General features: G+C 37.7%; 1 protein-coding gene across 1 annotated transcript in view; it reads right to left on the reverse strand.

Moving 5' to 3' along the window:
• MYO10 (myosin X) overlaps nt 1-27703 on the reverse strand; it is a 457205-nt gene that overhangs the window by 26363 nt on the left and 403139 nt on the right. Inside the window, 6 exon segments of the mRNA XM_053715822.1 lie at nt 8541-8664; nt 8749-8906; nt 11367-11561; nt 14764-14906; nt 20179-20234; nt 22261-22354. Coding sequence (XP_053571797.1) covers nt 8541-8664; nt 8749-8906; nt 11367-11561; nt 14764-14906; nt 20179-20234; nt 22261-22354 — 770 coding nt within the window.

The following is a 27703-nucleotide window of genomic DNA, read 5'->3' on the forward strand; positions in this document are numbered from 1 at the left end:
TCATCACCACTTGAAGCCCCATTATCATCCCCTGATTCAAAGTCAGTGTCTGAATATGTCACTCTCTTAACCTCTGTATTGTGTATAGCCCCTTGATCATTGTTTGTGTTCCTATTCCTGCTACCATTTCGTCTATTTCTAGATCTGCCTCTAGATTGCCTTCTTGATTTGTTGTCTGCCCTTTTCCATATATATACAGAGTTACTATTGTAGTCTGTCTGGTCCCTTATGAACTTAGTTTGTTTTGTTTCAAGGACTGCTTTTTTCACCTGTGCAACTGTTATTTTAAGAATACCATCAAATTTGGCAAAGCTGGTTTCTAACTGTCTTGAATTCATTTCTGTCTGTAGAAGCCCTATCTCTCCTCTAATGGCCTTCAGAAGATTAGACTTATATGAAATTAATAACAGCATTAGGCGTGCAGAACAGTCAGACAAAATATCATTCCATGTACTAATAAATTCTACATCAGTAACATCAAATGTGGGAAATTTATTCAATCTCAAACCACGTGGTATAATCTTTAATTTGATGTATGTTTCCAAAGTCCAAATGTCCCACTGTAATTTGTGTTCCCTTATTAAGAGCTTTTCCATATCTTCAAACAAAGTGGACAATGAATAATTAGACTTATCGGTGGAAAAGATCCTCTCAATTTCTAGTGTTGGATAGTCCCTTTCAGTGACAGGTAACAATGAATAAAATTAGTGACCTCCATGGAGAAAACAGGACAGCTCTATTGGTCGGACTGAAACAGTAAGGTGCAACCAGGCAAAGCACCTAAATAAACAAATCAAAAGTAAAAGTCACTGTTACCGTCCCATTAAAGATTAGTTGTCTTGTAGACATAAACAAAGTCCGGTAAATGTGCGTACTCCGTTCAGAGCAATAAGCCGTGGGAAATATGTATAACAAGCTTAGAGCCACTTGAAAACAACTTGACAAACCCCCTGTACACGCCTGTGATGGTTATCAATGAATGTATCAGAGACTGAGTGTGCTTCAGAAAACCGGAGGCTTAGGAGTACAGCAAGCGGTTACATACAGAGTGAGCGGTACCCTTCAAATCTCAAACATAAAGAGAGAAGACCAGGACATGTGATCCAGGTGGCGTAAACGCCTTACTCACCACTACTCTGGACCGCTGACCCCGAATAACTCAGTCTCTATTTCGATCAAAGACCTCCGGAATTCACTATATGTGCACTCAATAGTCTCCTCCGCGTTACTTCGAAAAGGCGTCCTACTGTGCAGGAGGGGGCGTGACGTACGTGCTTCAGCGTGGTGAATCCATACGCTGATCCTTATCAATGTAAAAAAACAGAGTTCCCATAGACCGGCTTTGGAGCTGTGAGTCCCAGACCAGCTGCTGCTGCCAGGAATATTTAGAATAAAGTAGAAAGAAAGTTGCTAGCAGCGGTCTTAAAAGCAAAAAGTCTTTATTAGAACATCAATGGTAAAAAAACACTCCAGGAGAGCCACAAATGCACACACAACATTTAGTCAGCTAACATGTTTCGGCCTGGGGCCGTAATCATAGCTACTAGACCTTGCACCTGCGTACCTTAAAAAGCACCAGGATCGCCCTGATAGGATAAAAACAAAGTTACACATTGTGTTGCTGTTTTAACTCTTTGAGTACTTTAACTCTTTGAGTACTTTGAATCCATTCTCATTAATGTATTAACATATATGCCATAAATATTTGTGCGGTGCCCATATAATACAAAATAGATTATTAAACTAATATAGTAAGTTATGTTAATAAATATTAGGCTTCCTCTCCTTCTAGTTTAGTATATTAGTTTAGTATATTAGCATGTCCCCAGTCTAGTATTTGACAGATTATGATTAGGAGGCTGAATGGGTAATATTTTCCATTCATTTATTACATATTAAGCCTTTGACGATTTTATAATGTTTTTTTGCCACCATTTATATCAATACGGTTCAACTGTTATATACAGCGAAATATAATGTCATGTAAATTGTTCTAGTGACTTCATATAAGTGTATTGTTTTGTATTGTATTGTATTTTAATGGTTAAATAATTTGGCCGGTTGTCAGTTAATCCACGTAGTATGCATATATGCGATTCTCTGCATACTCTTATGTAATAATGTAATAATTTTTAAGACCTTCTAATTAGTTTTCATCAAATTATTTTCTGTCTTATATGCTTGTGTTCATTTTTACTTGATATGGAATGGTGACAGGTTCTATGTAATAGAAAATTTCTAATTGATATATAGAATTTCTATGTTAAAGTACTCAAAGAGTTAAAACAGCAACACAAAGTGTAACTTTGTTTTTATCCTATCAGGGCGATCCTGGTGCTTTTTAAGGTACGCAGGTGCAAGGTCTAGTAGCTATGATTACGGCCCCAGGCCGAAACATGTTAGCGGACTAAATGTTGTGTGTGCATTTGTGGCTCTCCTGGAGTGTTTTTTACCATTGATGTTCTAATAAAGACTTTTTGCTTTTAAGACCGCTGCTAGCAACTTTCTTTCTACTTTATTCTAAATATTCCTGGCAGCAGCAGCTGGTCTGGGACTCACAGCTCCAAAGCCGGTCTATGGGAACTCTGTTTTTTTACATTGATAAGGATCAGCGTATGGATTCACCACGCTGAAGCACGTACGTCACGCCCCCTCCTGCACAGTAGGACGCCTTTTCGAAGTAACGCGGAGGAGACTATTGAGTGCACATATAGTGAATTCCGGAGGTCTTTGATCGAAATAGAGACTGAGTTATTCGGGGTCAGCGGTCCAGAGGAGTGGTGAGTAAGGCGTTTACGCCACCTGGATCACATGTCCTGGTCTTCTCTCTTTATGTTTGAGATTTGAAGGTACCGCTCACTCTGTATGTAACCGCTTGCTGTACTCCTAAGCCTCCGGTTTTCTGAAGCACACTCAGTCTCTGATACATTCATTGATAACCATCACAGGCGTGTACAGGGGGTTTGTCAAGTTGTTTTCAAGTGGCTCTAAGCTTGTTATACATATTTCCCACGGCTTATTGCTCTGAACGGAGTACGCACATTTACCGGACTTTGTTTATGTCTACAAGACAACTAATCTTTAATGGGACGGTAACAGTGACTTTTACTTTTGATTTGTTTATTTAGGTGCTTTGCCTGGTTGCACCTTACTGTTTCAGTCCGACCAATAGAGCTGTCCTGTTTTCTCCATGGAGGTCACTAATTTTTATTCATTGTTACCTGTCACTGAAAGGGACTATCCAACACTAGAAATTGAGAGGATCTTTTCCACCGATAAGTCTAATTATTCATTGTCCACTTTGTTTGAAGATATGGAAAAGCTCTTAATAAGGGAACACAAATTACAGTGGGACATTTGGACTTTGGAAACATACATCAAATTAAAGATTATACCACGTGGTTTGAGATTGAATAAATTTCCCACATTTGATGTTACTGATGTAGAATTTATTAGTACATGGAATGATATTTTGTCTGACTGTTCTGCACGCCTAATGCTGTTATTAATTTCATATAAGTCTAATCTTCTGAAGGCCATTAGAGGAGAGATAGGGCTTCTACAGACAGAAATGAATTCAAGACAGTTAGAAACCAGCTTTGCCAAATTTGATGGTATTCTTAAAATAACAGTTGCACAGGTGAAAAAAGCAGTCCTTGAAACAAAACAAACTAAGTTCATAAGGGACCAGACAGACTACAATAGTAACTCTGTATATATATGGAAAAGGGCAGACAACAAATCAAGAAGGCAATCTAGAGGCAGATCTAGAAATAGACGAAATGGTAGCAGGAATAGGAACACAAACAATGATCAAGGGGCTATACACAATACAGAGGTTAAGAGAGTGACATATTCAGACACTGACTTTGAATCAGGGGATGATAATGGGGCTTCAAGTGGTGATGAACCACCACGAAGCATACTTAAAAAAGCCCAACAAAATTCATCGCTACAAGTAGCTAGTGAGGCGTCTGGCTCTGATCAGCATCAGTTACAAGTGGTGATACCTAGGAATAAACATGCTGAACCTAAGGGTTCTTCCACTAAGTATGTTGACAATAGTACAACAGTTTCACAAACAGGTATATCTGATGATGATCAGCGCCAGATAGAGCAGGTTTTTCGTCTTCCCCCACAGCGTACAGGGATAGGACAAACAGGTCAAGACCACTACCAGTTGAGAGGTCAGAGAGGAAGGAAGAAGTACAAATAACTAATGTAAATAATGTGATTAATTTATCAGGATTTACTTTAACAGACCCACAAATCTCTCTTCTTAGTCACGGCCTGAATTTTGCTCCGACTAATCACTTCAATGTATTTAACACTATCCTTGATGTGAATAAACTTATACGCAATATGACCCTTCAGAGACATTTTTTCACAGAATCCCAGCATTCTACACAAGGGGATAGTCCTAATCCACAGGCAGCACAGCTTACATATACCCCTAAACAAAGTAGACTTAATTTTGGTGAAACGTGTGATTTAATTAATTTGGAGAGCTTGTCGCATGATTCATTATCACTGACCAATAAACAGAGTATTAATGCAGTCAGTGGTTTTCAAAATAAATCAGAGTTTTACCCTATTCACAACAGGGGTTCCACCCTAGAGACTTTCTTTAAACGGGTGGAACGTGACTTGATTAAACTTAAAGATTCAGCTGTTTACCAGACTCCTAACCTGTCTAGGTCTGAGAGAGCGGCCCTTAAGGAGCTCCAAGAGAACAAAGATATTGTTATACGCACAGCCGATAAGGGGGGCTCTGTCGTGGTTTTGGACAAGACTGACTATGTAAATGAGGCACTGCGCCAGCTTACCAACATTGAGGACTATATCCCTCTAGATAGGGATCCTACCACGGTATTTAAGAAGGAACTATTGGACATTTTGGACGATGGGCTGGAGAATGGGCACTACGACCAAAAAACCTTTGAGTTTTTGGTAGTTGACCATCCAGTTGTGCCCATTTTCCATCACTTACCCAAAGTCCACAAATCCCTGACAGAAGTCAGGGGTCGTCCAATAGTTAGTGGCATCAACTCACTGTTGGAACACGTGTCACAATGGGTTGATAGTATCCTACAACCACTTGTACAGAATTTACATAGTTACATCCGGGACACAAAAGATGTAATAACGATTCTAGACAAACTAAAGTGGAATAGTGCCTGTTATAAATGGGCTACTATTGATGTAGTAGCATTGTACTCCTCGATCCCTCATGAAGAGGGTCTAACCGCAGTTGGTTTTTTTCTGGAGCGCTACTCTGATTTTTCTTTGGATTTTCGGTGCTTTATACTTAGAGTACTCAAGTTTTTGCTTACTCACAACTATTTTTCATTTGAGGATAGATTCTATCTCCAAAGACGTGGGACAGCTATGGGGGCCAAGTTTGCCCCCTCCTATGCCAACCTTTTTATGGGTTGGTGGGAGCTGTCCCACGTCTTTGGAGATGGAAATCCCTACAGACATTTGATTTGTTTTTATGTTCGTTTCATAGACGATCTATTACTTGTATGGGAAGGAAGTACACTGCAGTTTACATCCTTCGTGGCGTATCTGAACTCCAATAATATTGGTATTAAGTTCACCCACAAACTAAGTGAAAGCGAAATAAACTTTTTAGACATCACTATCAAAGGTACAGATGATGGAAAAGTGCTTACTGAGATTTTTAGGAAACCCATTGCTGGGAACACTCTTCTCCATGCGAGTAGTTGTCACCCGAGGCATGTACCTTATGCGGTAGCCAAGGGACAATTTACTAGGGTTAAACGCAATTGCACATTACCCTATAAATATGCAGAACAATCAAAGGAGTTGACAAACAGACTTAAGAGTAGGGGATATACCTCCCATGTTATAAAAAAAGCAAGAAATCAGGTTGATGCGCTGGATAGGATGCAAACTTTGGACACAACTAGTAATGTTCATAGTACATCTGAGGGACAACACAAAGGAGTAACCTTTGTTACAGAATATAGTCAGGAATACCAGGACATTTGCAGAATAGTGAAAAAACATTTTTCCTTTCTTGCTGCGGATGACAAACTAGAGAATTGTGTCTCCCAAGGTCTGCGGTGCTCCTATAGAAAAACTAGCACTTTGGGCAATGTGTTGTCACCATCAGTCTTGCCCAAAACCGATACACGACAGAGCTCCTGGCTTACACATAGGGGAATCTTCAAATGCCACAATAAATGTAGGGTATGTGAATTTGTTCTCCCTGCTGATCACATCAGGTCTGAGGTGACAGGTGAAAGGTTCCCCATACAAACATGTCTAAAGTGTACCTCCACATATGTGGTTTATGTCCTCAGTTGTACCAACTGTCATTTACAGTATGTGGGGCTCACCACAACAGAGGTGAAGGTCCGCATACGAAATCATTTGTCAACCATACAGGCAGGAACGGCATCTACACCTTTGGTGCAGCATTTTGCTAAACATCATCGTAGCAGTGTCAATACATTGAAATGGCAGGCTATTGAAAGAGTTACCTGTCCTCCTAGGGGAGGAGATAGGGATAGGTTGCTGCAGAAGAGGGAAATGTTTTGGATCTTCAGACTCCAGACACGTGTGCCCACTGGCCTGAACTCTGAGTATGACCTAATTAATTACTGGCAATGATTTTTTGAGCCCTGGGTCCTCATTCCCTCTCCTGCGGCGACTGACTCAATCCCCTCCCACCCAGTAATTTTGTAGTTTTGTTATTTTGTAATTTTGTAATTTTGCAATACTACAATACTGTGTTTTTGTGTCTCTATCAATTCCCTTCCATACAATATAGAGCTTTTCCTAGTCCACATTTCCCTGGTGGGCTAGGTATCTATTGGCCATATCACTGTATTTTCCATAAGAGATTCCAATGCATTGGAAGTTTAATGTCATTTGAATCCATTCTCATTAATGTATTAACATATATGCCATAAATATTTGTGCGGTGCCCATATAATACAAAATAGATTATTAAACTAATATAGTAAGTTATGTAAATAAATATTAGGCTTCCTCTCCTTCTAGTTTAGTATATTAGTTTAGTATATTAGCATGTCCCCAGTCTAGTATTTGACAGATTATGATTAGGAGGCTGAATGGGTAATATTTTCTATTCATTTATTACATATTAAGCCTTTGACGATTTTATAACGTTTTTTTGCCACCATTTATATCAATACGGTTCAACTGTTATATACAGCGAAATATAATGTCATGTAAATTGTTCTAGTGACTTCATAAAAGTGTATTGTTTTGTATTGTATTGTATTTTAATGGTTAAATAATTTGGCCGGTTGTCAGTTAATCCACGTAGTATGCATATATGCGATTCTCTGCATACTCTTATGTAATAATGTAATAATTTTTAAGACCTTCTAATTAGTTTTCATCAAATTATTTTCTGTCTTATATGCTTGTGTTCATTTTTACTTGATATGGAATGGTGACAGGTTCTATGTAATAGAAAATTTCTAATTGATATATAGAATTTCTATGTTAAAGTACTCAAAGAGTTAAAACAGCAACACAATGTGTAACTTTGTTTTTATCCTATCAGGGCGATCCTGGTGCTTTTTAAGGTACGCAGGTGCAAGGTCTAGTAGCTATGATTACGGCCCCAGGCCGAAACATGTTAGCGGACTAAATGTTGTGTGTGCATTTGTGGCTCTCCTGGAGTGTTTTTTACCATTGATGTTCTAATAAAGACTTTTTGCTTTTAAGACCGCTGCTAGCAACTTTCTTTCTACTTTATTCTATATATATATATATATATATATAATGTGTGAATTTGTAAAATTTTGGGATGGTGGTGTGCCACAGGATTTTTTAATGTAAAAAAGTGTGCCACGGCAAAAAAAAGGTTGCAAATCACTGGCATAACTGCACATGCACTGAGCAAGAAAGGAGGTTAAAAACTGCAGAATGTGTTTTATAGGCTTGTAAGTGGTTTGATCACTGCAAATGTATTATACAACAGTGATTTAACACCCTGATTGCCAGTGTGTATTTCTGGTGGGGTAAATCACTTCTGAGATCCATTCCGTTCAAGGAAGCAAATGTATAGCTACAAATTCTGACTCCTATATTTTTTGTCTTCTCCTGGGCAAAATTGTAAAATGATGTGTCTGTCGAGGAGATTCCAAAGTGTCCATTTATTTTATAAACAAAGTTTAAAAAAAAAAGTATTTTTTAAATCTACTTTTTAAGTTATTTTACAATTTCTCTTCAATACCTGGTGTACAAACACAACTGTTCCTTGTTTTCACATAACCATCACAGGTACATCTGTTTGTTACGTATGCAGTCAGCAAATACTACCGCACAGATTCTCTGATACAAATAACAACATGACAATTGATAAAAAAAATAGGGAACCTGTTATCAGCACATAATATTTCTGTACTGTGTTTCCACATTAAAATAAATTGTAAAAATATGTCAGACTGCAAAAATTGTGCTTTTTGTGTAATTCAGTTTTAAAATATTGTATTTAGAACGGTTTAACTATAAGGTAATACACCTGACACACTTACAGTTTAAATTGATGTCCCCATAGGGAAGCGGTAACAGAGGTGAGTGTAAAGGGTGATGAGTATAACGCAAAATTGGATTTCTCTTGTAAATCTGCTCCACGACTTCATTGTTCAGGCAGTTTTCCTGTAACAGTCATACACAAAATCAATATAGATATGTAGATTAGCGCTACATTTATACGTAGCAGAATGATAAACTCCTGTTTACCTTTATGTCCTGAATCAGCTGTTGCGTTGGTGTGTCTATTGGTGCTTTTGTATCTATCACATTCTGAATAGCGCTCGACCATCTTGTGGCCTCATTCAGCAGTTTTGTATACAGACGGTAGCAGTGCTTGCGGCCAAATACAGTCACATTCCAGTAGCCTATAGGGCGCACAAGGTAAACGTAGGTCATCTTTTAGCAGAAGGTAAAACATCACTTACAATTGTTTGAAAGTATATCATAAACATTGGCACTGTTCAAGACATATACAGTAAAGGAACTTAAAGGGACATGAAACCCCAAAAATTTTCTTTAATGATTCAGATAGAGCATACAATTTTAAACAACTTTCCAATTTACTTCTATTATCTAATTTGCTTCGTTCTTTTTGTATCCATTGTTGAAAACCATACCAAGGAAGGCTCAGGAGCTGGGAGTTAGCTGCTGATTGGTGGCTGCACATATATGCCTCTTGTCATTGGCTTGCAGATATGTTAAGTTATCTCCCAGTCGTGCATTGCTGCTCCTTCAATAAAGGATACCGAGAGAATGAAGCGAAATTTACAACAGAAGTAAATTGGAAAGTTATGTAAAATTGTATGCTCTATCTGAATAATAAAAGTCTTTGTGTTCTTTGCCCCTTTAACTGAACAAAAAAGTGCAAAAACAAAATGATCTAATGTGTTAGAGAATTTGATTATTGCTTTATTGCTAAAGCCAGCTTAAAGGGATACTAACCCCATTTTATTTCTTTCATAAATCAGATAGAGCATGCAATTTTAAGCAACTTTCTAATTTATTCCTATTATCATTTTTTCTTTGTTCTCATGTTATCTTGATTTGAAAAAGCAGTAATGAAATGTTAGGAGCCGGCCCATTTTTAGTTCAGCACCTGGGTAGCGCTTGCTGATTGGTTTGCTACATTTAGCCACAAATCAGCAAGTGCTACCCAGGTGCTGAACAAAAAATGGGCTGGCTCTAAAGCTTACAGTACTGCTTTTTCAAATCAAGATAGCATGAGAACAAAGAAAAATTGATAATAGGAGTAAATTATAAAGATGCTTAAAATCTCATGCTCTACCTGAATCATGAAAGAAAAAAATTGGGTTTAGTATGCCTTTAAGAGCAGTAATGCCCTACTGGGAGCAAACTGAACACATCTGGTGAGCCATTGACAAGAGGCATAGGTGTGCAGTCTTCAATCACCAGCTATCTCCCAGTAGTGCACTGCTTGCTCTTGAACCTACCTATATATGCTTTTCAACAAAGGATACTAAGATAACAAATTAGATTTGATAACAGAAGTAAATTGAAAAGGGTCCTAACATCGCATATTCTAGTGTAGCTCAACCATGAATGTTGAATTTTGGCTTTCATGCCCCAAGGCCAGATTGGCCTACCAGGACACTTGGAGATTTCCCGGTGGGCGAAGGGGTTGGCCAGCTAGAATTTGGTGCTGCTGGTGAAGCAATGCAGCTGTAGCTCTTCTTTTCTCCTTTGAACTATACATATTAAGGTCACAAAGTATTTTCTTGTAAGTTTTATTTCCTAGATCATTTATCTGTGCGACAGAGTGACACACTGTTTCAGGTGTCTTCACACTCATTTTCACACTAGAAAGGGAGTAATGGAAGCAATTGAGTACTAGGGAGCCTATATAACAACAATCTAGTATTTTAAAAAAATGTATTACAAACATTTAATTTAATTCTTAAAAATATTTTGGGGGTATTTGTGTCCCAGTAATCCACTTGAGGAAAATGGGGCGGGTGCATTCTACAGACTCAACGGATAATAGGGCTGGTTTTCAAAAATTTCCAGTGCTGCTTTTTATTCCTAATCCAGCACTGTATGTCCCTTTATTATTAATATTAATAATATATATATTTTTTTTTAAATTGTAGTTTAGTAAAAAAACACAAATCATTATTGAAAACTATAGATTCAAAATCCAATTTATTAATTTAATTAACAGACTATGAATCCAATGTGTGTTAATGCCCCACATAATATTTTTTTAATTAAGGGAATAAAACACTACAATATCATTATTTGCTGTTGGGTTTCTTTTCTTGTCTCTCACTCTAACTGCAATGCTTAAAGGGACACTGTACCCAAAAAATTTCTTTCGTGATTCAGATTGAGCATGAAATTTTAAGCAACTTTCTAATTTACTCCTATTATCAAATTTTCTTCATTCTCTTGGTATCTTTATTTGAAATGCAAGAATGTAAGTTTAGATGCCGACCCATTTTTGGTGAACAACCTGGGTTGTCCTTGCTGATTGGTGGATAAATTCATCCACCAATAAAAAACTGCTGTCCAGAGTACTGAAACAAAAAAAAAGCTTAGATGCCTTTTTCAAATAATGATAGCAAGAGAATGAAGAAAAATTGATAATAGGAGTAAATTAGAAAGTTGCTTAAAATTGCATGCTCTTTCTGAATTACAAAAGAAATTTTTTGGGTACAGTGTCCCTTTAAATGTTTACTTGGCAGCATAGAAAACTATGGAACAGGACTTGTATTATATAAACATCTTTAACAAATACTGTAGTACATATATACTGTATAGTTTATACACATTCTGCATTTCATACAGTTTATAGTATGTCATCTTACCCGTTTCTTTAAAGATTTTCTCTTCAGGCTGTACCACAGAGCAAAGACTGTTAAGCACCAAGGTACCCAGCTTCATAGCACTTTTCTCAGAGGTCTTGTAATAATCTAACGAGTTGTGTGTTAGGACAAACCAGCGTTTCTTCAGCTTTAATGAAGACATCTTGGGACTGTTTTTCACTTCCTTGTGTAACCAACCTTTAAAGTGATCAAATACAGAAGTCTATCATGTGCATCAGATGAAATGTGACCGACAGCTTTCAAGATTCTAAGAGGCTGCAATACATCGCTAAGTAATTTGTTTATTAAAGGGACATGAAACCAAACATTTTTCTTTCATGATTTAGATAGCAGATACAATTTTAAAAAGTTTCTGATTTACTTTTATTATCTACTTTGTTTTGTTCTTATGGTATTATCTGTTGAATAGAATACCTAGGTAGGTATTGTGTATGTGTTTGGAGCAGTGTATTGCAGCAAACACTGCTGCCATCTAGTACTCTTGCAAATGTAAAATTAAAAACATTTTAAAATAATCTGAATCATGAAAGAAACATTTTGATGTTCCGTGTCTCTTTAAAGACCCACCTGGCTGACATATAGATAAATAGCTTTCAATAGTAGCTGAATATTGAGTTAAGCAAACCCACTTTCTAGCACAATGAAAGGGAGTTACAGAAATCATTTTTGTAATCTTTAATGCATTTTGATAACTAAAGTACATTATGGAGCTTTCTGTTGCTTGGGGTAGTATCGACCAATAAGAAAAAAGCAAAAGATGACATGGTTCTGAGTAAAGCTGCCATATTGGTTACAAAAAAAAAACCTAAAAGCTGTTTGAACAGAAGTGCTGCATTTTTTTTATGAAATTCCTTTGTTTGTGGCCTTGGTTTGAAAATAAGTAAAATAATCACAAACTGATGTGTGCCAGCAGTCATTTCTCTGCAATACCAGCATTATGCTAATGTGATTGTTACTTTATTATTATTATTATTATTATTATTATGACATGAGATTAAATAATTATAATGTCATGGAAGTTAGGGAGGGTGAAGAACCTCAGAGGGCAAAAAAATCTGTATGATGTAGTTTATACAATCACAAATAAATATCACATAAAATGTTCCAAACTACAATTGTTTGTCTTTATTACGCATTCAAAATAATTACTTCTATGGCCATTATAGGAAACAACATTTTTTGGGGTCAGTCTGTCAGTCAGACAAACCACTAGTGTACAAATATAAGTATTAAAGAAACATCTTTCTTTATACTATTACATCATTCTTGATTTTTATGCTTGAGGCAAAATTCTCTTAATTATAGAATATAGTACATTGATGGTTTAAATGTAGTGTATTTGTTTGGTACAAGCACAGCATACATATGTTTCTTGGCGAGATCATTGACATAGATAAATGAAGGGTAGAAAAATGTTAGTGGTTATTTAAGTGCCTTATATACGTGAAAGGTTATGAATTTGAGTCCATGACAGCTGGTTATTATACACAGTCACAAACCATTTATCTCATGATGGCTTTTATTGCTAGTAGAAAATATATAGAATATATTTCCAGGAGTGGATGTAGGAGCAAATAAAGGGCTAGATTCTGAGTGGAGCACTATTTAACGCTCCTGCTCGTGTGTCAAGTTCGGTAGATGGAGGATTTTTGTGTGTGTCGAGTTGCGCTCATATTACAAATTGAAAGTAAAAAGTTTTCACGCAAGTGTTAACCCATAGAAGTCAATGGAGAGTAAAAATAGCAAAAATAGGAAAAAAAACTAACACCCATACTCCCGTACTAACCCGACCGTATTTTTTCAGGAGCCCTAAACCTGAAATGAAATATGAATATTTCACATTCCAATGTTCTTCACGTCGCAGAATATGTTCTATTTATTCTTAAATACACACACACACATATATATATATATATATATATATATATATATATATATATATATATATATAGAGAGAGAGAGAGAGAGAGAGAGAGAAAACAAGAAGCACTCCAGAAGTCTTATCCATTAAATCACCTTTAATAGTACTATTAAAGGTGATTTAATGGATAAGTCTTCTGGAGTGCTTCTTGTTTTCTACTATACTTCGTTTTTACCAGCACCCGAAGCAGTTGTTTATTTAGGATCCGGAGTGCACTTTGCCGGTTTGTATATATATATATATATATATATATATATATATATATATACTTATACCTGCATATATTTTCCTATAGATATATAGGTATATATATGTATTTAACATGAACAGTATCAGATATATATATAGAAATATATATATAATAATAAGTACATTATTTTCTACGTGAAGAACATAGGAATGTAAAATATGCGTTTTGCGCATCAGGTTTCACAACTTAGATCTTAACATGGTCGGGTTAGAGTACATAAAAACTTGGCAATTTTAAGGCGCATTACTGAAATTACATATAAAATATTAAAAGAAATTTTTAACAATTATTAAAATTATTAAACATACTGTAAAATATTCTAAATAATCCATAGAATATATAGGTAAACATATCTAGGAATAGATATACAATACAGGTATAGGTATATACACACACACACACACACACACACATATATATATATATATATATATATATATAGAGAGAGAGAGAGAGAGAGAGAGAGAGAGAGAGAGATCCATTTAAAATAAAAATAAGGAAATTTCAAGAGTTCATGGAATATGTAAAATGAGATATACTTACTGTATGTTATGTCTAAATCTACATTTCTTCCATAAAATATTCTACAATAGAATGTGCAGATGCACTGCTCACATTTTTGTGGATGGGTATTTGGGTGATAATACTCCAAACTGCAATACAATACTGAACTCTTTACTTCTATATGGTCAAAAACCATAACTGCACACAATCCCATTATAATTTAAAATGTATGATTCTCCCTCTGTTAGGTAAAGTGCTATAAGTATAGTGCTAAAATGCAATCAGTTCCAGCAAAAAAAATATATATGTATTTTTTGTCATATCTTAAAATAACAAATGGGGGGGAAACAAAGAAAAAAACACTATGGAAATCCAACCACAATCTTATACAGTGAATTTAAAACACAATAGACAGTAAACACAAGGTTTTGTGAGCTCCCTCAAAGCCACACAAGATATCAAATTGTGGAACTATTAAATATTGTGCTCCACCAAATGGTTGATATAAATGACATTGCTGGATCTCATAACATCTCAAACACTACTCTTAAGTAACTATCAATAAATTGTTTTAGTGCAATTCAGGTCTAGCAATGGTGTGGTGCAGACACTGTCAACGGAAGTCATTTGGAATCTTATGCAAAATGTCCATCCAGATCAATAAAACAATTGCAACGTTTTAAGCACTTCTATATTTTTGTTACCTCGAACAATGAATTCTTGTCCCTCCACTCTGGTGTCGCCTTTTGATCTCTGCAGCAAGGTGATCCAGTGATGCATCTCTTCAGGGGTATCAGCATTACAGTGAAGGACACGGTTTGCCGTGATAATTACAAATGAATTTGGTCTGAATGGAGAAAAAAAAAAAGTGGAAAATCTATTAACTGTAAAGTAAACATAGACTGTTTTGGCATAACAGCCAAAGGTCCTCAGATTACTTATTTTCCACTAGACACCCACTGTTACTTGACATAAGTGGAATGATCCACCAAGTTTCAATATTTACTGTAAAGATGAACAGTCACTGAAAGAAGTGGAAAGTATTAATCTTAGGAATTTTAGCTCAACTGTAAGTACCAATGTCAGGAACAAGTACAATACAAGTACAAGTTTAATTCCCTGCCCTCTGTTAAAAAGGAGCATATAGAATATTACCTGAACACAGTTACTACTGTATGTTACGGCACATTGCACATTTCACTTTGAGCAAGATTACAAGTCGCGCAGCAAATCATTTTTGAAAAGTTAGCACGCGTTATGGCTTTTTTACATTTGGGGTTGCGCAGGTATTACAATTTGCAAAATAACTTATTTTGAGCGTTCATTAAGCCGCATATTAGAAACCGCAATATCGCATGCTCGTTCACGTATTCCCCATAGAAGTCAATGTTTAAGACAAATAGAAAAAAAATAATTTATTTCTCTACATATGTGATGATATGTGGACTGATATATTTATTTATTGCGAGGTATGCATATGAATATCTCTATATGTCTAGATATCTCAAGATCTATATGCAAATATCACATTAATAATACATCTGCGATATTGTTTAATATGCATAAGATTGTAATGTAAAATATTTTCATTATCTCCATAGTTAAACATATAAATCCATGTTTCTCTATGTATGTGTATGTATCTCAATGTAAAATCCCTGAGTCTGCTTTTCTTTTCTAACACCCGATATCTCATATCTTTGAGCCCTTATAACTTTTGTGTGCAATATTTTTTTTAATAATTTTTATTAGGGCAGTGTTAATATGAGTGTAACTGTACCTTGTAATGCATTTTTGAAGCGTTTTTTTAAACTTTTTTGTTGCAGAAAAGCATTAACTACAGCTGACTTCGAGTGCAGAAAGAATTGTTGTGTAAAAGGCTATTGTGCACAAGCAATTGCAATTTTTCAAGACTGAGCAACGGAAATTGATTGCGAAAAGACCACATCGCGCATGGAAAACTCATATTGCGCTACTTGTAATCTAGCCGTTTGTGTTTTCTCTCATATTTCTGTAATTTTATCCCAGTGTTATTTCACTGGACAAGACCCATGTAATGTACTGGCACCGAACATCACACAAAGAACTGCAATCTCAGTTCAGGAGTCATCTATATATTAATCTGAGTTTGAACACTTTGTCCTCCAGCAAAAGAAGTTTTGTACCGAGATCCAGTACTTACAGGGTTAGATTTCACAGTCTGTGGATCAGTGAGAATGCAGCTGGCAGTGCCTCATTAAAGGGAAAGTCAAGTCCAAATTTTTTTTTCATGGTTCAAAAAGGGCATGTAATTTTAAACAACTTTCCAATTTACTTGTATCACCAATTTTGCTTTGTTCTCTTGGTAATCTTAGTTGAAAGCTAAAACTAGGAGGTTCATATGCTAATTTCTTAGACCTTGAAGGCTACCTCTTCATTTGACAGTTTTTCACCACTAGAGGGCGTTAGTTCATGTGTTTCATATACAGGTGGCCCTCGTTTTACAACGGTTCAATTTACACCGTTTCAGAATAACAACCTTTTTTTCCAGTCATGTGACTGCTATTGAAAAGCATTGAGAAGCAGTGCATTTATTAAAATAGCCAGTAGGTGGACCTGTCCGCTTGTGTTGTAGCAAAGCCAAGCGAGCTGAAATTAATCAGTTTAACCAGACCTGAGCTATCGAGCAGATTTCAAAGGAACAAGATCTTCCTGTCTATAAATCAGTCCAGATTGGAATGCATAGAAAGAACTGTTTGCAGAAAAATGCAAGTGAAGTCTGTGTTGTGTGATTATTTTATTAGGTTTATAATGCTGTTTAGCAAATGTTTTTGTTCATTTAACTTAGTTTAATTATATATTCTGTGTTGTGTGATTATTTTATTAGGTTTATAATGCTGTTTAGCATTTAAAGTCTTCATTTCAAAGCTAAAAAAATAATGTATTAGGTATTACTTATGACAATTTTGAGAGGGGCCTGGAACCTATCTCCCTCACTTCCCATTGACTTACATTATAAACTGGGTTTCAATTTACAATGGTTTCGATTTACAACCATTCCTTCTGGAACCTAACCCCGGCGTAAACTGAGGGCTACCTGTAGATAACATTGAGCTCATGCACTTGAATTTACAGAGGAGTGAGAACTGTTTGGCTAAAATGTAAGTCTGTCAAAAGAACTGAAATAAGGGGGCAGTCTGCGGAGACTTAGATACAAGGTAATCACAGATGTAAAACGTGTATAATTATAACTGTGTTGGTTATGCAACAAAAATTCTGGTGTTGGCTGTACCTTTAAGCTTAAATAATAGATATCTGATTTTCTGAAGTTCCCGAGCATCAATTCATCACACTAATCCTCTGATGGGCAGACCTCATTCAAATCTCTATAAAGGGGGACTGAACCTGGAGGTCCCAGCAAGCTGCCTCCCATGTAGAGTGAATTAGCTCTCTGGAATGTAGAATCTCGCAGGTGAGCACCCTGTACTGATAACACTTTTTTGTAAATCAAGCACAAATGATGTTGTGCTCTTTTCAACATACAGGTGAAACTCGAAAAATTAGAATATCTTGCAAAAGTTAATTTATTTCACTAATGCAATTTAAAAGGTGAAACTAATATATGAGATAGACTCATTACATGCAAAGCAAGATAGTTCAAGCCGTGATTTGTCATAATTGTGATGATTATGGCTTACAGTTTATGAAAACCCCAAATCCACAATCTCAGAAAATTAGAATATTGTGAAAAGGTGCAATATTCTAGGCTCAAAGTGTCACACTCTAATCAGCTAATTAAGCCATAACACCTGCAAAGGGTTCCTGAGCCTTTAAATGGTCTCTCAGTCTGGTTCAGTAGGAATCACAATCATGGGAAAGACTGCTGACCTGACAGTTGTGCAGAAAACCATCATTGACACCCTCCATAAGGAGGGAAAGCCTCAAAAGGTAATTGCAAAAGAAGGTGGATGTTCCCAAAGTGCTGTATCAAAGCACATTAATAGAAAGATATGTGGATGGGAAAAGGTGAAGAAAAAGGTGCACAAGCAGCAGGGATGACCGCAGCCTGGAGAGGATTGTCAGGAAAAGGCCATTCAAAAGTGTTGGGGACTTTCACAAGGAGTGGACTGAGGCTGGAGTCAGTGCATCAAGAGCCACCACACACAGACGGATCCTGAACATGGGCTTCAAATGTCGTATTTCTCTTGTCAAGCCACTCCTGAACAACAAACAACGTCAGAAGAGTCTTACCTGGGCTAAAGAAAAACAGACCTGGCCTGTTGTTCAGTGGTCCAAAGTCCTCTTTTCTGATGAGAGCAAATTTTGCATCTCATTTAGAAACCAAGGACCCAGAGTATGGAGGAAGAATGGAGAGGCACACACTGCAAGATGCTTGAAGTCCAGTGTGAAGTTTCCACAGTCTGTGTTGATTTGGGGAGCCATGTCATCTGCTGGTGTTGGTCCACTGTGCTTCATTAAGTCCAGGGTCAACGCAGCCATCTACCAGGAGTTTTGGAGCACTTCATGCTTCCTTCCGCAGAGGACCTCTATGGGGATGCTGACTTCATTTTCCAGCAGGACTTGGCACCTGCCCACACTTCCAAAAGCACCAAAACCTGGTTCAATGCCCCTGGGATTACTGTGCTTGATTGGCCAGCAAACTCACCTGACCTGAACCCCATAGAGAATCTATGGGGCATTGCCAAGAGAAAGATGAGAGAGATGAGAATGAACAATGCAGAAGAGCTGAAGGATGCTATTGAAGCATCCTGGTCTTCCATAACACCTCAGCAGTGTCACAGGCTCATAGCTTCCATGCCACGCCGCATTGAGGCAGTAATTGCTGCAAAAGGGCCCAAACCAAGTACTGAGTACATACAGTATCCATGCTTATACTTTTCAGAGGTCCGATATTGTTTTATGTACAATCCTTATTTTATTGATTGCATGTAATATTCTAATTTATTTTCTGAGATTGTGGATTTGGGGTTTTCATGAGCTGTAAGCCATAATCATCACAATTATGACAAAACACAGCTTGAACTATCTTGCTTTGCATGTAATGAGTCTATCTCTTATATTAGTTTCACCTTTTAAGTTGCATTAGTGAAATAAATGAACTTTTGCACAATATTCAAATTTTTTGAGTTTCACCTGTACTTTACTCCACATGGCAGATCATTTTGCATTAGATTGTCCTTAATTCAGATTTATTTGCATTAGAATAGTTTAGTAAGTATTAAAACTGCATTCACCTTAGCTTTACAGTGAAAAAGTATAATGTGTTTATTATAGCTGAATGCAGAAAAAATGCCAAGCTTTTCTGTTTTTTCAGTTTGTGGTCTCATGTTGCTACTTTTGACAAACTCCAAGAGATAATATTTGTTGCAGGATTGTTGTGTAATTTTAATTTAAGTTTTCTGAAATTCAGAACAAAATATTTTTGTGTAAAAAAAAAAAAAAGAACTAATTTTTAAAGGGACATAGGAGTCAATAGCATGGTGAGGCTGTAAATATTATTGCAAAACACTTTGCAGATCAGCGGCGCCTCGTTTAAGTGTTAGTTTACGTGTGCCATATAGATAACATTGTGCTCTGTCCCGTGGAGTTATGTAGGAACTCGCAAGTTTGTAAAAAAAAAAAAACCACTGAGATAAGGGGGGGAATCTGCAGAGGCTTAGATACAAGGTAATCACAGAGGTAAAATGTATATTAACCCTTTAAGGACACAGCTTTCAGTTTGCTCAATTGTTTTATGACGGAAAAATTCCGTCATATGTCCTTAAGAGGTTAAAATAACATTATTGGTTTTGCAAAACTGGGGAATGGGTAGTAAAGGGATTATTTATCTTATTAAAGAATTAAAAAATTCAAGTATACTGTCCCTTTAAATGTAAATATTTTGAGTTTTCCCATTCTGACAACTAAAAGTGCAAATGGCAGACTTTGCAAGACTGATCCTGCTAAATATGTGTCCTTCATTTGCTTTAGTGGAGATTATTATTATTATTAAATGATGTTTTTTGCTAACATAATGGCTGTGGCTTGCCTTATCTACTTCAGTAACAAGCCCTGATTAGCTTATCCAAATTGTAATCAGATAGAAGACTATACCTGGCATCTTGCAATAGTAATCTTACCTGTCTGGGTTATCAGATGCACATACTGAATCAATCATTCCAACGTCTAAAGTGCCCTATAAGAAAAGACAAATTACATGGTAACAGTTTTGATATTTGATATCAAATGATGAGAAGCAACATTCATTGCACACCTAAAATTCACTGACATTTCTCCAATGTTCATCCTTTATATCTCACTCAAATGAGAAATAATGTATCAGTGAGGGTTTGGTAAATTTCTTGTTTGGATTACAAAATAATTATTTAAAGTAACAACCGTGTTATTTGTACACAAGAGCTGTATTTATAACTCTTATTAATCTGATCAAAGTTATTATTATATTATTTAGTAAAGAACCTCCTGCTCTCTTTACAATAGGAAAGCGATAACTTTTAGGAGATTTCTTGCTGATACCTTTTATTGCAAAATTGCTTGTATTCAAAACTGAAATACATTCATTAGCATTTCAATGGGACATTGTACATTAGAGTTTTCTTTACATACATGTTTTGTAGATGATCTATTTATATAGCCTATCCGGGAGTGTTTTTGTAACTTTATAATTTTTTTGTTTTTTAATAACAATGTGCTGATTTTCAGACTCCTAACCAAGCCCCACAGTGTCAGATGCACATGCGTGTTTACATAAACAGGAGCAAGCGGGAGACTTATTTGTCTTTTGATATGCAGGGAATGGGGGAGTGTCTGATCTTACTGCTTTCCCAGCCCCTTTCACTGGGTGTCCCAGCTTAACCTCATCAACAGTGCTAAACTGGGAGCTTCTAAGTACGTTTTTAAAAGGTTTTATACTGGACTTTTAGATCAGTATCTGTGAATATTCTTCTTTATAGTAGTGTCTATTACATGCAGTTATATGAAAATCATTGTACATTATCCATTTAAATGGAAATAACGTCTAATCATTTTCTTTTCATGATTCAGATTTCAAACAACTTCCCATTGTAATTCTATAGTTTGCTTCATTCTCCTGGTATCCTTTGTTGAAAAGCATACCTAGGTGGGCCCAGGAGCAGCAATGCACTACTGGGAGCTAGTTGCTGATTGGTAGCTGCACGTATATGTCTCTTGTGATTGACTCACCTGATTAGTTCAGCTAGCTCCCAGTAGACTTTTATTTTTATATTGTCATAAGCAATAAATAGAGTTTCCAATGGTGACTTTTTTCAATTAAGTAACACCAGTAGTCAAGTGGGGAAGCACAGAAATGCAATCTTTACCACTTCCATTTTTGTGCTCATATTACAAGTCTAAGGTAATTGTTTTTATCGCTAGAGCAATAGTCTAGAACGTGCTAGCATTCACAGTAAACAAAATATTTAGGCCAGGACGCTCATCAAAAAAAATCATCCACTTCTCTGCAAAAACGTCACTCTCCGGACTCATTTCTTATAAACATGTCTTAAATGAAGTTTTGGGGTGTCACCCCAGTATTCATATCATGATATCCCCCACCCCCCCCCCGAAACGTCATAAACGACAGCGTGTTTTCATAGGCTCCAATGGGAGCCTCATTCTCACGGCATGACAACCTAGTGCAAAAAAGGGGGTAAGTCACGCAGCGATGGGCAGCAAATATAAATACATATGTATATGAATATATACTTAGATATGTTTGGTGTTAATATGTGTATATACACATAAATATATATTTATATAAGCATATACATGTATATTTACTGGGGACACACAGTTCCCATAGACCGCAATGTAAAGGCACTTTTCAGTGCTGTTTTTATTTTTCTAACACCCCGCACCCGCCTACTTTAGCCCCCAAAAACTGCTTAGGGCAGGTTTTTTTTTTTAAAGTTACTACATTTTTTTTGTTTTTTTTAAAAATGGACCTCACATGTTATTTTGGGGGGCAATTGGGCGACATTTAAAAAAATAACCAGAGGTCATTTTGAGCGCTAATGGTAGCAATAACCAGCCACTTGTAATGGCTGGGTATTTATCATGCTCCCGCTTGCGGGAACGTGTGATAAATTAGCGCTCCACTTGTAATCTAGCCCTTAATAGGAATGCAGAAAACAGCCAGTAACAAAATGTCCTAGAGAACCAGTAAAAAGATTTCCACTCACCACAGCATTTTGAGGATTCGCTTGCTCATCGTGCATCTCCCGTATCTCCTGATCTGTGGATGAATGAACTTGGCTCATCACACTGAACCACTGGCTGCAGAGGAAGGAAAGTCAGACACAGATCAATATCAAAGCCCAAAGCTCTTACTACAGCATTAGGTTCTGCATGTTGCATCACCTTTACACTTCTTCCTACTGGATATGTTTTGTTATTATAAAACAGTATTACGTTTCCAAGAAAATAGCACTGGGCTTTTTAAAAGTAAAGGGTGATCATGTGGCAAAATAAAAACATATTCTTTGACAATAACAAAGACATCTACAAATGTAATTGGTCCTTTATTGAAGAACATCTGCTTTCTGTAAATAAAATAGATTAGAAATCAAGCCAACCATTGAGTCACATAACTTGTAAATCATTTTCCTAGAATCTCTTGGTGCTTTAAATACAACATGATGAAGTCTAATCACAAAGCTGTGACCTTCCAACTGACTTTTGGAGAGAAAAAAAAAATTGACTATCCACAAAAATCCCCCATTTAAAAATAAATAAAATGTGTCAGCTGGCTTGTTTAACTTTATTCTAATTGGCTGAGCAACATGTGCAGAGTTTCACATACAATTATCAACCACTGCAGATAAACACACAGAACAGCTCTTTTTTAATTTAATATTATTAAATGTTACATGTGGCTTTATTTAGGATCTCTAACACATAAAAACATTGCAGCTCCTGAACAGGACACAGCCTGACAGCCAACCAAAAGTACAAGTGTCACACAGCTGCATTCTGCTTGGGGGCTACAAGGATTATGGCTCCTGAGCAGGACTCTGCCTCAGTGTGTAGCCTCTTTTTTAGTTGTTGCTAAGGTCAGTAATACAAAAATTGCCAACTCTAATGTAATTGTTGCATAGAATGTTCCTATGAATGCAATATGTTCCACTAAGCCAGACTATTTGACAATGTAATTTATACTGAAAGGTCAGATTTATGAAACCTGACAGGTACGGAAGATTGTTTGTCAGATACCTACTATAAAAGAGATAATGTGCTCATGAAAGCAGCTGATAAGAGTTCATTGTATTCAAAGCTGTTGCAGGAACATCCTTTTAAAATGGTCTCAGTCTTACACCCCCCTTTACTGGGTTGGTAATATCAAGAGGTAAAATATGGGTAAAGTATCAATTTATAAACAATTTAAAGGGACACAAAAAAAAATGTCTGTCATTATTCAGATAGAGAATACAATTTTAAAAAAACCAATGTACTTTTAGTATCAAGTTTGCTTCATTCTCATGTTATTCTTTGTTGAAGAGATACCTAGATAGGTACTGTGCACATGCCTGAAGCACTACATGACAGGAAAACATAAATTATGCTTACCTGATCATTTTCTTTTCTTCAGATGCAGAGTCCACAGCTGCATTCATTACTTTTGGGAATTCAGAACCTGGCCACCAGGAGGAGGCAAAGACACCCCAGCCAAAGGCTTAAATACTCCTCCCACTTCCCTCATCCCCCAGTCATTCTGCCGAGGAACAAGGAACAGTAGAAGAAATATCAGGGTGAAAAAAGTGCCAGAACAAAAATAACGGCCACCCCACATAAAAACATGGACGGGGATCGAACTTGCAACCCGCGGTTTGCTACAGTGCACAGTAGCCACAGTGCATTATATGCTGAGCTAGCTGTCCAGCTAGCATAAGAAACTCCAGAAAAAAACCCTAAGAAAGGCACAACGAGTCCTAAAGAAAAAAAAAAAAAAAAAAAAAGGAGAACTGGGTCAGGCTAACAGAGATCCAACCAGTCTCAAAGAAATAAGGAGAGGCAACGCCCAGACCCCAGAAATACAGAAACCACAGGATAATCCCGGGAGTCTGAAACAGAGAGAGGATCTTCCCCTAACACAGTGCAACCGCACTCTAGAAAGCAACTGAAGATGAAGCTCCCCAAGTCGCAAAAAGGTAGCTCAGAATACCAAAATATTCCGAATGAAACCTTGTGCAACAACAGTTAGGTCTGACGAACAACACCTGAAGCAAAAACACTGCACACTGCAGTTATCTAAAAATGACTCTGAAACTTAAATACTTGCAGGCCAAGTAGAAAGCAGCTGAAGATAGGATCCTTCAGATTGCTAAGTATCCACTAACTAGCGGATAACATTGCAGGCTATCTAAGAGCCACCAGTCCTTCCCACAAATCTTGAACGTGGAGAAAGGAGAAACCTCAAAGAGGCATACCGTACCTCAAATGCTCCGAGGGCGAATTAGCAGAACAACAGATCTCAAATCCTGCTCCAACACTGGACCAGCCCAAGCGACAGACATGTCTGATAGATGGGGGGGGGGGCAGAAAGACACCAACCACAAGCCCCCAGGGAATGGAAAGAAAAGGGGGGGCTCATCCACCCCAACAAAGCTTGGGTGCCAACCCAATCCGCTCCTCCAAAACAAGGCACTCCCACGGAGAACACCTAGGACCTGGAACAGAGAAAAGTGCAATAGATCTGTAGGAAGACCTGTCACAACTCTCTTAGACAGTCTCTTCGTAGAGAGATCAATTTCCAACAAGTGGAACAGAGCCAACCTCCTACATACAGGGCAGGAAAATGACCCTCCAGAGAGAGGAAACCCCAGCTCATAAAGTAGACAAAGTATCCCCTCAAAAGGGAAGGGCCCAGATAAAAACAGCGTACATGTCCACAAGACATGAAGCCTTAGTATGATCAAAACACGGACCAAATGAAAAATCATCCAGACACAACTGTTGACCCAACAGAGAAAAAACTCCCCAAGAAGAGGAGCACACTCGGTCCGAAGGACAAGTCAGGCCTTAAGCTTATAACCAGTACCCGAATGTAGATGTGAACTCTGGCCTTCCTGCTTGCAAGCCCAATGAGCTAGCCCCTATGTCGCAACATAGGGTCCCTGAAAAAAAACTGGGTCGTCCCGAACCAGTCCACAGGATCATAAGTCTCCAGACATCCAAGAAGGATCCAAGACAAGAACCCTGGACCCAGAATCATCTTAGAATGAACGAAACCCCCAGGGAACACAAGATACCCCCATCTGAAGCAATCAGACCTCACAGGGGATGATAACCGGGGAACCCGGAGAATGGGTACAGAACTCACTCATAATTCCCAGCCCAAAGGGAAGAGAACACCCTTAGCCGGAGGTCAACACCCCCCCAACAAGGTGCTAGGCCGCGACAAAGTCACACAATTTCTCTAGAGCCCAAAGGCCCCAAGGGCAACACTAAGGGAAAAGAGAACGAGAACACCCAAAGAGAGAGTAGAAAAGAAAGGCTAGTCTCCATAATCCTTTCAGATTAACGTTCCAGAGGACCACACCCAAGGTAGAAAAATGCAAAGCATTCCGAACCCAGGCAGAAAAACCTCCCTTAAAGGGACAGTCAACACCAGAATTTTTGCTGTTTAAAAAGATAGATAATCCCTTTTTTACCCATTCCCCAGTTTTGCATAACCAACACTGTTATATTAATACACTTTTTACTGCTGTGACTATCTTGTATCTAAGCATCTTCTGACCGCCCCTAATCACATGACTTTTAGTTATTATCTATTGACTTGCAGTTTAGCCAATTAGTGCAGTGTCTGCCACAACTCACGGGCGTGATCACAATGCTATCTATATGGTTTACCTGAACTACTCTGCTGTGAAAAGCAAATACAAAAGCATGTGATTAGAGGCGGCCTTCAAGGGCTTAGAAATTATCATATGAGCCTTTCTAGGTTTGCTCTCAACTAGAATACCAAGAGAACAAAGCAAAATTGTTGATAAAAGTAAATTGGAAAGTTGTTTAAAATTACATGCCCTATTTGAAAAATAAAAGTTTTTTGGGCCTTGACTGTCCCTTTAAGCAAAAATCTTGGAAAAAGAGACAACACCTCCTACCGTCCCCTGGTATGGAGATGACTAACTCCCGAAGGAAGACAGAGCCTCACAGCCTTCACTTCCTAATTAAGAGGCCAAAGCCGCCAGAAAAACCAAACGAAGTACAGAAAGTCTCGACCAAAAGGAAGAGAACCTCTAAAAGGAACAAGTCCTAAAAGGACACTTCCAAAGATACCATTAAAGTCAAAACCGTATGAAGGACCTAAATCCTCCAAGCCTCCAACCCACAACGTAAAAGAACACTCTAGTTCCCGGAAAAATTGGAATCGACTGAGCATGTTGCAGCGGATCTCTACGGAGTCCCGGCCCACTAGATTGAAAGGCGAATGAGGACTGAACCAATCCCCCATGCCCCTAAGCAACCATGGACCATCAAGTCCTTCCAGGATGCTATTTGAAGCTTGTAAAAACCACACAAATCATATTGTGACAACTAGGAGCCCTCACCGGACCAGCCGAACATAAAAAGACGCCACATGTCAAAACTAGGCCTCAAGACAGAAGGATTTGTACCCAGTCAGGAACAGCCTGAAACCAACGGCCCCAGCACTGTCAAGGCCACATAGAGTCTCCCCCGAGATGGAGGGATAAAGAACAGTCAGACAGAACATAGGACTAGTACGTCCTCACTCTTGAACAAACTTTTGTAAAAGTAAACAGTGCGACCTCAAAAACAATTCCGGAGAAGAAAGTTCCCAAAGGAAACCTTATGCAACAACATGAGCTTTAGACCAAATAAAAATCATCCTCACCGGATTAAAATAAAAGATAAGGCAACCTGTAGGTTATCGCCCAGGAAGAACAGACAGACCTGCAGGACCAGCCCAACAGGGGTCCGAGACTTCCAAGCTCAGAACTGAAAAAGGATACACAAATAACAAAGACTATAAAAAGATTACTTTATCCACTTATGTCTATGCAAGTAAGTCAGTCGAAGATTAAGACTGAGAATCCCCAGACCCATTAAGAGTGGGTTCCTCCAGCAACGCCAAAACGTGCCTCAGTAGAATACGAACACGCTCCCCCGGAGGGCTGAACTGGACCAGGCAATCCAGTTAACGGAACATGGACAATATCGAAGCACACTCCCGGGAGGTGCAGATATGCCAGCGCCAGAGATATGGCCATGCGGAACCCTCCATAAGAGACTATCAAAACTTCTGACACTTCTCTGCCAACCTCCTGGGACGAAAGGCAAAGAATGACTGGGGGATGAGGGAAGTGGGAGGAGCATTTAAGCCTTTGACTGGGGTGTCTTTGCCTCCTCCTGGTGGGAAGATTTTGAATTCCCAAAAGTAATGAATGCAGCTGTGGACTCTTTCCATTTATGAAGAAAATAGTGCTGCCATCTAGTGCTCTTGCTAATGTACTACATTGTTGCAAATCTGCTGCCATATAGTGCTGCAGACGTGTGCACACTCCTGAGCTTACATCTCTGCTTTTCAAGAAAGGATAACAAGAAAATTATGAAAATAAAAGTAAATTGGAAAGTTGTTTCAAATTATATGATCTATATGAATCA

The sequence above is a fragment of the Bombina bombina genome, chromosome 5 (genome assembly GCF_027579735.1).
Source record: "Bombina bombina isolate aBomBom1 chromosome 5, aBomBom1.pri, whole genome shotgun sequence".
Taxonomy (NCBI): Eukaryota; Metazoa; Chordata; class Amphibia; order Anura; family Bombinatoridae; genus Bombina; species Bombina bombina.